The following is an 11,998-nucleotide window of genomic DNA, read 5'->3' on the forward strand; positions in this document are numbered from 1 at the left end:
ACATCTGATCTGTACTCATTTCTTCTAACTATTGCAGACCCCATCTACCAGAGCTACTCTTGGGAATTGGGAAGAACTTTCCATACCAGTCCAGGAGAATTGTGGAGGAGCTGCAGTGAGATCTCTGTATGGCTGAGGATGCATGCATGTGTGTGGGAGCAGTCAGTACAGATAAATGCCTCCATCCAGTACTTTCTGATAAGGCAGGCATTCTTAGTCACAATGGTTTCTCTTTAAGCATATGTTGTTAAATGTTGGCTAGAATACTGAAGTCACCCAGAAGAGAATCTCACATACAGCTTTGCCTGCTTTGAAAGACATATTAAGACCTCTTCCCTCCCTCCACTCATTCCACATATAGAAGCTAAAAGTAGAATTTGGATTTTTCTGTGACAGTGTGCCCACTTGAAGAATCAGGCAAGCAGACTGTGAAATGGATCAATTTTCTGACACATCATTGCTTCCACATGTCTGTGCTGTCTGAGGTGGCTACTTCACTCTACCTATTGCAGTGGTTCTCAACCTGTGGGTCCCCAGGTGTTTTGGTCTACAACTCCCAGAAATCCCAGCCAGTTTACCAGCTGTTGAATCTTCACATTGCAACTCTCCTTCCTACCCCCAGTGCAGTGTCAGTTGTCAATCATTGTTTTGGGGTCAGGTGAGAATTTTCTCCCATTTGAGTTTTCCCCCCTACTGTATACTATATTGGAAAATATCTGGTGACTGGTTTAGGACAGTTTTTGTAAATAGGTAGCCACTGGCAGATATCAGGGAGAAATATATGACTTTGGTATACACCTTGACACTCCTTTGGAGAAAGGTAGGGCTCTGGAATCACATCTTTAGGCCCTGGAACCCAGAGGGACCACCCTGGGGTTTTTCTCTCACTTATAGAGTCATGCGATTTGGAGATTGGAATATGCCCCAGGTTATTTTCCAGTATGGCTGGCCAGGGAGCAACCCAGTTTTTGGATTCCCCTTGGAGTTTGGTTGTTTCACTCAAGGGAAGGCTGAGAAGGTTGTCAAGGGTTGATACATGGCCTTTAGCTGGACCATCAGGTTGCTCCTCTCCTCTTGCTCCTCTCCTCTTGCTCCTCTCCTCTTGCTCCTCTCCTCTTGCTCCTCTCCTCTCGCTCCTTTCCAGGTTCAATTCTAATTAAACATGTTATAGGTCAAACAGTGTTGCCTTCTGTGTCTGGTCTCATTCTTCCGTGGTTGGTCTTCTATAAATAAATCTGTGTCATTTTTAACATTTGTTAATAAGGATGTATTTTTATGTTTTTGTCTTCAGAAATGCCCTATGTCTGAGAGCCTGGAATAAGACAAGATGTATTAATATAAAGGGATGATCCTCACTGAGGACAGAAGTTGCATAAATTATTGTAGGTACCTTGAGAACATTTAGATCTTCTCCAATCATGGGACATGGTTTCAGTGATGGAGATCAAGGAAAGCCCCAACTCTTGGTCATTGCAATGGAGATGATGCAAGTCTTTACAGTTGGCGGACTAAGGGATAGACACCCCACATTTGGACACAGTAATAGGTTTGCCTGAGGAGGAACCACACAGTGGATGACATTGTTGGAATTGCTCAAGTGAAGACCCCTGCAGTTGGTGATATAAGAGTTGGACCCTCCCAACAATTGATGATCACCATGGTAGGATAAAAGTTAGACCTCCCATTTAAAGGGTGGAAGCTACACATTTGGGACAACTGCAGGATTGCCCTAAAAGAAAACCTCATATACTCATTTAACTTGTTACTCATTGTCAGAACCCTGCTACTAGAGCCTGGATGTGGCTCTGAGTTTCAGGGTCACTGACATTGATAAGACACCTGCGTCCCAGGACTCGGAGGAGAAACGGCTGATGGACTTGGCGGGGAATTTGCGCGGGGTTTTACTGAGCGGGAAGAGACTGTTCAAATGAGGGGGAGGGTATATAAAGGAGGGTTGGCCGGAGCCTCCCATTCTTGGCTTTTCTGATGTTCATGTTTCCTACAGTAAAAGTTTCTGGTGATATCACAGAGAGTCTTGTGTGTTCATTCAGGAGCGGCTGTGGTGAGCTGACACTAAGCCAAGAATACGGACACCATCCCGCTGTAGCGGTGAGGTGTAACATGCAAGTGGAGGATGAAGAGCTCTTGGGCGCCGGAGGAGGAAGGTCGGAAAGGGCCACTCCCGAGACGGACGCTGAGTTCCACCAGCTGGCGGCCCTGGCGTCATCCACCGCTTATGCCCAGCCAAATGGGGTAACCCAGAGGCGCGGAGTGGTGCGGGGAGATAGCACCGGAGGAGAGGAAGGTTCACCTTCCCCAGGCCCGCAAAAGATGGTGTTTCTGGAGGAGAGGATGTCGGCGATGGAGACCACCCTGGCAGTGATGTCGAGGGCGATGGAGCGCCTGGCGGTTTTGGCGGAGCCGGAGCGAGGAAGGGAACGCCGGGCTAGCTCAATGTGGGACGTGAGCATGGGAAGCAGCCAGGGCTTTGCAGACCTCCCAGCACCGAAGGGAAGGGAAATGCGAAAGGAGCCCGGTGCCCGGCCCAAGATCCAAACGAGCCTGACGCGGGTGGAGGAGAGTGACGACGAAGGGGAAAAGCCTCCGAGAATCCCGGCTACGCTCCCAACTGAGACCCTGGTGCCCCTGGTGAATGCCGGGCGTGGCACAGGACAAAGGGAAGCAGCAGCGGGGCCCACTGGCCCGCAAGGGGGCTTGCGACGGGCGGAGGATTGGGGATTGCCACCACAGGGACCCCTACCGAGACGAGAGGAACTAAGGATCGAGTTTGGGGGAGAGTCCTCTGAACTGGATTTTTTCCTGACCACGGTGAGGGGCTATATGGAGGACAATGCCCACACTTTCAGAACGGAATCCAGCCGGGTACGGGCCATTGGTGCAGTGTTGAAGAGGGGAGCGGCCAGCTGGTACGTTCAACTACACGCGCGGCGCGACCCATGTCTGGGGTCACTCCGACGCTTTATGGGGGCCCTGGAGACCCGTTTCCGAGATCCACTGGAGCAGATCCGGGCGAGGGAGGAGTTGAAGACCGTCTCCCAGGGGCAGAGGTCGGTATCTGAGTATGCGGAGGAGTTCCAATGCCTCGCTGAAAAGGTGCCGGAATGGTCTGCAGTGACAAAGATAGAACTCTTCAAAGAGGGGCTCAGGCGGGAGATCCTCTCCTGGGCGGTGCATCGTGATGAGCCTGACACACTGCGCGGATGGATTCAGCTGGCGGGGCGCGTCGAGACATCGCTGGCCCAGGCGAGGAGGCACCGAGGAGGGCTACAGCAGCGGCCGCAGATGAAAGAGGGGAGCCGGAAGGAGGGATCAACCCCAGCCGGGAGGAGAACGGAGCCGCCAGGGAACGTGAGCACCAGCAGGAGGGGCTGCTTCGTGTGCGGCCGTTTGGGCCACAGGGCTGCCGAGTGCTGGCAGAGAAAAGGGGAAGGCGGAGGCCCGCCCAAACCAAGAGCCGTGGCAGGGAAACGCGCCGAGGAAGAACCACCGATGAGGCACCACTCGGGGGGGTTGGTAAGTCAGGACAAAGCCATGATAGTGGTCCCCATTCAGCTGGAAAGTGGCAGCAAACAAGCAACCTGCAAAGCATTTGTGGATTGTGGATGTTCCAGGAACATCATCTCCCCTGAATTAGCCGAGGGATTGGGATGCGAAAGAACGAACCTAGAATCCCCAATAGCTTTTTCGCAGTTGGACGGATCCACAGCATCGGGATCATTAGCTAAGTACAGTGCCGAAGATGTAAAGTGTAAGATAGGGAGTTGGGAAGGAAAGGTGTCATTTGTGATATCACAAATAGCCAGCTATAATGTTATACTAGGCATGCCATGGCTGGGGCAGGCCAACCCGCAAATCAACTGGGAGGATAAGAGCATGATCTTCAGGATGAAGTTGGAAGAAGGGAGCCAGGAAGTGGAGAGAGAGCCGGGGAAAAGGGGGGAGGAAGACTCTATCAGGATAGCAGAACTGGCAGATAAATTACCCCCAGAGTATCGGGATTTTGTGGACGTATTTGATGAGAAGGAAGCAGACAGTTTCCCACCGAAGCGGAGAGTTGAAGTGAAGATAGAGCTAGTCCCAGGAGCAGAGCTTCCTAAGGCAAAAATATACCCAATGTCGGCTAGGGAAAAGGAGGAACTGAGAAAATACATTGATAAAAACCTAGCGAGGGGTTTCATAGAGCCTTCAAATTCCCCTCTAGGGGCGCCTGTGTTGTTCAGGCGCAAAAAGGACCAAACGCTGAGGCTCTGCATTGACTACAGGGGCCTGAATGCAATCAGTTCTGGAAATAAATACCCCCTACCTTTAGTGAAGGACTTGATCGCCCAGTTATCGGAGGGACAGATATTCACTAAATTGGACTTAATTGAAGCATACCATAAATTGCAGATTAAACCAGAGGACAGGTGGAAGACGGCCTTCTCCTGTGCATTCGGATTATTCAATTATCGTGTGCTCCCGTTCGGTTTGTGCGGCGGAGGCGCCGCGTTCATGCAATTAATCAACGAAGTGTTGCATCCATTGTTGTACAAGGGAGTCTTTGTTTTTTTAGATGACATATTGTTAGTATCTCGGACTAAGGAGCAACACGTAGAACTAGTCAGGGAAGTCCTGCAAAAGTTGAGAGAAGCAAAACTGTATGCGAAGCTTGCCAAGTGCGAGTTCAATAAAGACCAGATAGACTTTCTGGGGTATAGGATTTCCTCCCAGGGAGTGGCGATGGACCCTGCGAAGGTAGAAGACGTGAGGGGGTGGGAAGCCCCCAAAACACGGAAGCAGCTGCAATCCTTCCTAGGGTTCGCAAACTTCTATAGAACATTTATCAAGGACTTTGCGCGCCTCACTTTGCCATTAACGGATTTGTTAAAGACTAAAGGTAGGGGAGAAACAGCCAAAGTGAAGGCCCCAGGGGCCAAACTGACCTGGACAATAGAATGCCAGGAAGCTTTCGAAGCCCTTAAAAAGCGTTTTACGGAGGAGCCTGTCCTACAGCACCCTGATATGTCTAAAGCCTTTGTATTACATTGCGATGCGTCAGACCGGGCATATGGGGCAGTTCTGCTACAGAAAGACGAGGGGGGGAACCTGAAGCCATGTGGCTATCTGTCAAAAAAGTTTAGTGATACAGAAAAAAACTGGCCGATTTGGGAGAGAGAAGCCTTAGCGATTCTAAAAGCACTAGAGTGCTGGAGACACTTCCTGGAAGGAAGTGGAACACCGTTTGAGGTGTGGACTGACCATAGAAATTTACAGTATCTAAGATCCCCTCGTAAACTATCAGCGAAGCAAATTAGATGGGCCCAATATTTCAGCCGTTTTGATTTCAGACTCAGATTCTTCCAGGGGAAACATAATATACTCGCTGACGCTCTCTCTCGGATGCCTCAGCACGGGGGAGGAATTCAGGAATCTGAAGGGAGTATTTTTCTTGATAAGCAATGGGGCCTGGCAGTACTAACTCGAGCACAAGCGGCCAAAGAAAACAAACGTACTGCCATTTCCACGGGGGGAGGAGAAATATGGGAGGAAGAGTTGAAGCGAGCGTATGGAATGGACAAATGGTTACAAACAAACAAAGAAAAGGGAGAATTGTGTGGGGATTTGGTGTTTGTAAATAAGAAATTGTATATTCCTGAATGTTTAAGACGAGAAATGTTAAGGAAGTACCATGATAACAAGGGTGCGGGTCATCTAGGCCCCACCAGGACTATTAAACTGTTGGCCAAACAATGCTGGTGGCCCGGAATGAGGAAAGACGCCAGGGGGTACGTCACGCAGTGTGAATTATGCGCAGAGGGAAAAACACCACCGGGGAAGCCCCAGGGGCTATTGCAGAAGGTGGTAGAGCCCATGAGGCCATGGGAATGCGTAGCCATGGATTTTGTAGGCGAACTACCCCCCAGCAGAGGCCACAGATACATTTGGACAATATTGGACTTATTCTCAAAACAGGCACACTTTGTGGCTCTGCCAAAACTTCCTTCAGCTGAAAAACTTGCTGATTTGTATGTGAAGCACGTATATCGCCTACATGGGTGTCCCGACAAGATAATTAGTGACCGGGGAGTCCAATTTACTGCAAAATTTTGGGGAAAATTCTTACAGCTGTTAGGAGCAGAAAGGAACCTGAGCTCGGCCTTTCATCCCGCGACCAACGGGGGGGTCGAACGTACCCAACAGACACTGTGCCAATTCTTAAGGATGTACACCAATTATAGACAGGATGATTGGGCGGACCTTCTTCCGTTTGCTGAGATGGCTTTTAACGGGGCCGTACATTCGGCCACAGGTCGTGCCCCATTCGAAATAGTATACGGACAGGAGGTGGCACCTTTCCCCAGGCTACCCGAGTGGAAGGAAGGGGAGGGCCAGACCGACGAGGAATGGCCGGCCAAAATCAAGCAAGGGTGGCGAACCGTGGTAGAGGCATTGCGGGAAACACAAAAGAAGTACAAGCTCTTTGCAGATCGTAGGCGCCGAGAGGGGGACAAATTGGGCGAAGGAGATCTGGTTTGGCTGAGCACAAAAAACCTGAAATTGGGGTTCCCATCCAAGAAATTGGCTCCACGCTATATAGGGCCATTCAGGGTAGCAAAAAGAATAAACGAAGTGACCTATGAGCTGAGGCTACCAAAGGACCTAGGAAAGGTACACCCGGTATTCCATTGCAGCCTGTTAAAAAAGTATAAAGGAACTCTGGACAGCGGAGAACAATAGTTGTGTTTAATCTTTTCCTTCCAGGACGAAGGGGAGGAGGACGCCATGTCAGAACCCTGCTACTAGAGCCTGGATGTGGCTCTGAGTTTCAGGGTCACTGACATTGATAAGACACCTGCGTCCCAGGACTCGGAGGAGAAACGGCTGATGGACTTGGCGGGGAATTTGCGCGGGGTTTTACTGAGCGGGAAGAGACTGTTCAAATGAGGGGGAGGGTATATAAAGGAGGGTTGGCCGGAGCCTCCCATTCTTGGCTTTTCTGATGTTCATGTTTCCTACAGTAAAAGTTTCTGGTGATATCACAGAGAGTCTTGTGTGTTCATTCAGGAGCGGCTGTGGTGAGCTGACAACTCATACTATCACTATGATTGAAAAGTAGAATGAAAAGCAGAAGGATATGAGATACTGGTAAATACTTAAGCTTGAAAGCTTTGCGAAGTGTACTTGAGAAATGTATCCTGCTCATAGTTCACGAGACCATGTTGAAATGCTTTTTGGGAAGGATCACAGTTCAGTGATATTGCCCATGCTTTGCATGCAGTAGGTTCAAGCCCAAAACTTGAATGGCAGGCAGTAAGCAAAACTGATCTAAGCAATGCAGGATTGGATAATCACAGTGTAGTAGAGGAATGAGAAAGCTTTATCCATAAATCAATCAGACATTTGGTGAAAGCTTTTTTTAAAGTTTTTTTAAAAAAAACAGCAACTAAAACTAAATTAAAATTACAACATCACAAAAAGCAATATTGGGAAGTAGGCAGTGAAGAAATGAACAGAACTAATGCTAAGGAAATTGTGACCTTCAGTACATAATAAAAACATCAGTCTTATGCAAAATGTTATCTCAGAAGACTGCCTTATTGCACCACCAAAACTTTCTTAGCCAAATTAAGTTCCCGTTTGATAAATGAGAGGCACATGTCCAAGACATTGTTAGTGTGTTACTGCCAAGACGGTCAGCACAATTCTTGACTGGAGGAGGTTTCCATGTCTACTACTTTACGCTTCTCTTAAATCCCAAACTAAATTGACAAGAGCAACACAGAAAACACAAGCACTACAAATTCTTTAATAAACGAAAAGGTTCACTTGATGCACTGGAGGCTAATGCTCCATTTGTAACAATGACATTGTATTGCAAGCAATTCTCACCTAAGCAGGAAGAATACATGGACATAAGAAGCAAACTAATCTTTAAAAGTGTTTTCTTTTGGGCATTTTTTTGGTACATGGGCTCTTTGCATTCCTGCATATACTGTACTTTGCTCGCCAGTTATTAATATTTACATAAACTTTGCTGAACACTTTGGGAAGAGCTTGTTTCTTAATTACAGCATAAACTTTAGCTTTGTTCTGTAGGTTAAAAAAAGACTTTCCAGGAAATGAAGCTCATGCAAAATGTTAACCATATACTTTCTGAAATTAATGAATTTATTTCTGGTGAGACAGGCAGACTAGGACTCAGAGCAATGGGTTCAAATTCCAGAAAAGGAGATTCTACCTGAACGTTAGGAAGAACTTCCTGACTGTAAGAGCTGTTTAGCAGTGGAACCCTCTGCCCTGGAGTGTGGTTGAAGTTCCTTCCTTGGAGGCTTTTAAACAGAGGCTGGATGGCCATCTGTCAGGGGTGTTTTGATTGTGCTTTTCCTGTGTGGCAGGGGGTTGGACTAGATGGCCCATGTGCTCTCTTCCAACTCTATGATTCTAAGAAATCCAGAAAATGAACTATTGATCCCAGCCATCCATGTATTATTAGATAACATTCATATTGATAAAAGATAACTGACCTGTATATTTTGCAACATTTCAAATTGTGTAGAGAAAAATACAAGCTGGACAATAACCTTAGCGATTATAAAAATTGTAAGTTGAAAGACTTACAAAACTGGCTTAAATCAATATATAGCAAGGCATTATAATGTTAAACTGATCTGAAATCTTTAGGATCCATATGGACCAAATGCTGAAAAGTGCTGCTTCTGCCAAATGGGGTATACTTTTGGGGCATGCTATTATCATAAGTTTCAAGAGTGGCCTGTAATTTGGAATAATATACTGAATTTATAGTCTTAGTGTAAACTAACATCAGGCATTCAGCTTAATTGATTACTTGGACAAACAATCTGTCAATTTAAGCACAGGGTTTCTGAAATTTCTGAAATTTTTGGAAAGTTTCTACCATGTATTGGATATTATCTGATGGAAGCTGTAAAGGATAGGAGGAAAGGATGGTATCTTCCTCAGGCTTGAGAAGTCATTCAGCCTGCATTCAGAATAAGAGAAATTTAGATCCCATGCAATGGGCAGGAATGAAACCTTTGATGTGGGTGGAAACACAAACCTCTTTCCAGGCACACTGTTCATTGTGCCAGGCTAATTATACAGTACTGCATCTAGACTTGCTTTCGAAGATAGGTATGATGGGAGTAAGCATTAATTAGTGGATAGGAATGTTATCTCCTCTTATTCCAGTAAAAAGCAGAAGAGGTTGGAAATGAACTGCTGTGCTGAGTCTTGCATTAAGTCATAAGAGAGAGAAGAGTGTTTAGATTCTGAAGTACAGAACTCACTATTAAAAACACAGTAGTTATATATACAGGCTTCCCTGGGAGGAATCGGTCTAGATGAAAGGCATAGCATGAAGATAGTTCTATTTTAAACTGAATTTGATTTTTTATTTATTATATAGGTGGAGAAAAGCTGTATGATGAATCTATAAGACATGGAAGATCTCTTTGAAGCTGATTGATGGCTCCTATACTGAATGAGAAGAGAAAGATGAAGAATCGCTTTCTAAAATGTTCTGACAAAATGTACAGTATTGCAGTTAATTTATCCCACTGAAATAATTTCAGAACTCAATTTTTGAATGACACCATTTGATTCTGTCAAAAATAATCAGAATATATAATCACCAAAAGGACCACATCCCCACACACTGTACACTGAAGAAAGAATACAGAAAGATGCCATCCATCACAAGAACTTCAGGTAGCCTGATCATAATCATAAACTAACTTTTCATTATCCTTTGGGCTGTCAGCAAGTGAGTAAACAAATGAAAAATGATCTAAGATGTGTGAAATACCATTACATTACATTGCACATTATATGGGATTTGTAGTTCTTGTGGTTCTGGGATATCGTACCTTTGAATGCTTAACTTAAGAGTAGGAATATTTAAAGTCTAAGGGCCTCAATTAATCCACCACTGTGGTCAAGCTCAGTCCACAAACTGCCATTGAGTCGCATCTCTTTCATGTGCACATTGGCTGCTATGATAATAGTTTGCTATAGAGACTGGTGAGTAAGGCACCACATCAGCACTCTTGCATAGAAAGTGAGCTCATGAAAGCTTCCCCTTAAATGCAGTATCAGGCCAGGTTCTCTGACTGCAACTCAATGTACTCTCCTTCTTTAGGAGTTAGCCTCTGTGGACTCAGGATTGCCTTAGAATAAGGGTCTGGCATAAGCTTACTAGTGTCTACAAATGTCTTCAGAAACATGATAGGTTTAAATAGGCAAAGACAGGTTCTGTAGGTTTGTTCTTAAGGTGAATTTGTAAGTCAAAACAAGTACATTTTAAGTGTAACTCCAGTCAAATATTTGGCTATACACACACACACACACACACGCACACTGCATAGCTGGAGCTACACTTTAAACTATACCTGTTCCGACTTACATATATCCAGCCAATATTTTATTTATTTATTTATTTATATATATATATATACACACACACACACACACACACACACACATGCTTTGGATAGCATAGGGAAGGATTTACACCCCTGAGGTGTTTGTTTTGCTGTCTGTGTCCTTGTTCAGAAGATTTCCCCTCACTTTCTCTCCCTATGAGAATTGGATTTAGACAAAATTAGCTTGTTGTGGAAACAAGAATTGGTGACAGAGTTTCAGTGGAGCCCCCTTTCCCCTATGGTAATTCTCCCAGGAGTGGATTTCCCTTCCCAGGTGTAGATTTTTCTCACTTCCTGTTGTCTCAGCCTTGTTTGAATTGTGTTGTCAAAGGCTTTCATGGCCGGAATCACTGAGTTGCTGTGAGTTTTCCGGGTTGTATGGCCATGTTCCAGAAGCATTCTCTCCTGACGTTTGTTCCGCATCTATGGCAGGCATCCTCAGAGGTAATGAGGTCTGTTGGAAACTAGGCAAGTGGGGTTTATATATCTATGGAATGTCCAGGATGGGAGAAAAAACTCTTGTCTGCTTGAAGCAAGTGTCAGTGTTACTGGTCAGCTTGATTAGCATTTAATAGCCTTGCAGCTTCAAGGCTTGGCTACTTCTTGCCTGGGGGAATCTTTTGTTGGGATGTGTTAGCTGGCCCTGATTGTTTAATGTCTGGAATTCCCCTGTTTTCAGAATGCTTTTTATTTACTGTCCTGATTATAGAGTTTTTTTAAAATACTGATAGCCAGATTGTGTTCATTTTCATGGTTTTCTCCTTTCTATTGAAATTGTCCACATGCTTGTGGGTTTCAGTGGCTTCTCTGTGTAGTCTGACATGATGGTTGTTAGAGTGGTCCAGCATTTCTGTGTTTTCAAATAATATGCTGTGTTGGTTCATCAAGAGCTCTGCTATGGCTGACCTCTGGTTGAATTAGTTTGCTGTGCCTTTCATGTTCCTTGCTTCGTGTTTGGGCATTGCTGCGTTTGGTGGTCCCTATGTAGACTTACTTGTCCACAGCTGTATGGTATATGGTAGACTCCTGCAGAGGTGAGAGGATCCTTTTGCTGAACGTAGCATTTGCTGGATTTCTAAGAAGTCAGCCATAGCAGAGCACCTGATGAATCAAGTAATTATTTGAGAACACAGAAATGCTGGACCAGTTGAACAACCTCCATGTCAGACTAGACTGATTCCTCCCAGGGAAACCTGTATGTATAACTACCATGTTTTTAATAATGAGTTCTGTGCTTCATAAGCTAAACATTATTTTCCCCTTGAGTTCTTATGACTTAATGCAAGACTCAACACAACACAGCAGTTCATTTCCAAACTCTTCTGCTTTTTACTGGAATAAGAGGGGACATTTCTATTCACTAATCAAGACTTACTCTCACCAGTATTAAAAACTCTAAAATCAAGGCAGTAAATAAATAACGAGCAACACTCAGAAGACGGGAATTCCAGACAAGAAACAATGAGGGCCAGTTAATAACTCCCAACAAAGGATTTCCCCAGGCAGGAAGCAAACAGGCTTTGAAGCTGCAGGGCCATTGGATGCTAATCAAGCTG

The 11,998-nt window shown here is 45.4% G+C and overlaps 1 protein-coding gene across 7 annotated transcripts in view; it reads left to right on the top strand.

Moving 5' to 3' along the window:
- Nucleotides 1–11,998, top strand: part of kbtbd11 (kelch repeat and BTB domain containing 11) — a 34,780-nt gene that overhangs the window by 14,113 nt on the left and 8,669 nt on the right. For 4 of the 7 annotated variants that reach the window (XM_062982832.1, XM_062982844.1, XM_062982838.1 and 1 more), the window contains exon 2: nt 9,428–9,729. In XM_062982832.1, the coding sequence (XP_062838902.1) occupies nt 9,705–9,729 (25 nt within the window). In that variant the 5' untranslated portion in view covers nt 9,428–9,704. Of the gene's footprint in view, nt 1; nt 1,383–9,427; nt 9,730–11,998 lie in introns of those variants that run through there. The other 3 variants (XM_062982854.1, XM_062982857.1, XM_062982849.1) reach the window with 2 other exon arrangements.

The sequence above is a fragment of the Anolis carolinensis genome, chromosome 1, assembly GCF_035594765.1.
Source record: "Anolis carolinensis isolate JA03-04 chromosome 1, rAnoCar3.1.pri, whole genome shotgun sequence".
NCBI classification, from domain to species: domain Eukaryota; kingdom Metazoa; phylum Chordata; class Lepidosauria; order Squamata; family Dactyloidae; genus Anolis; species Anolis carolinensis.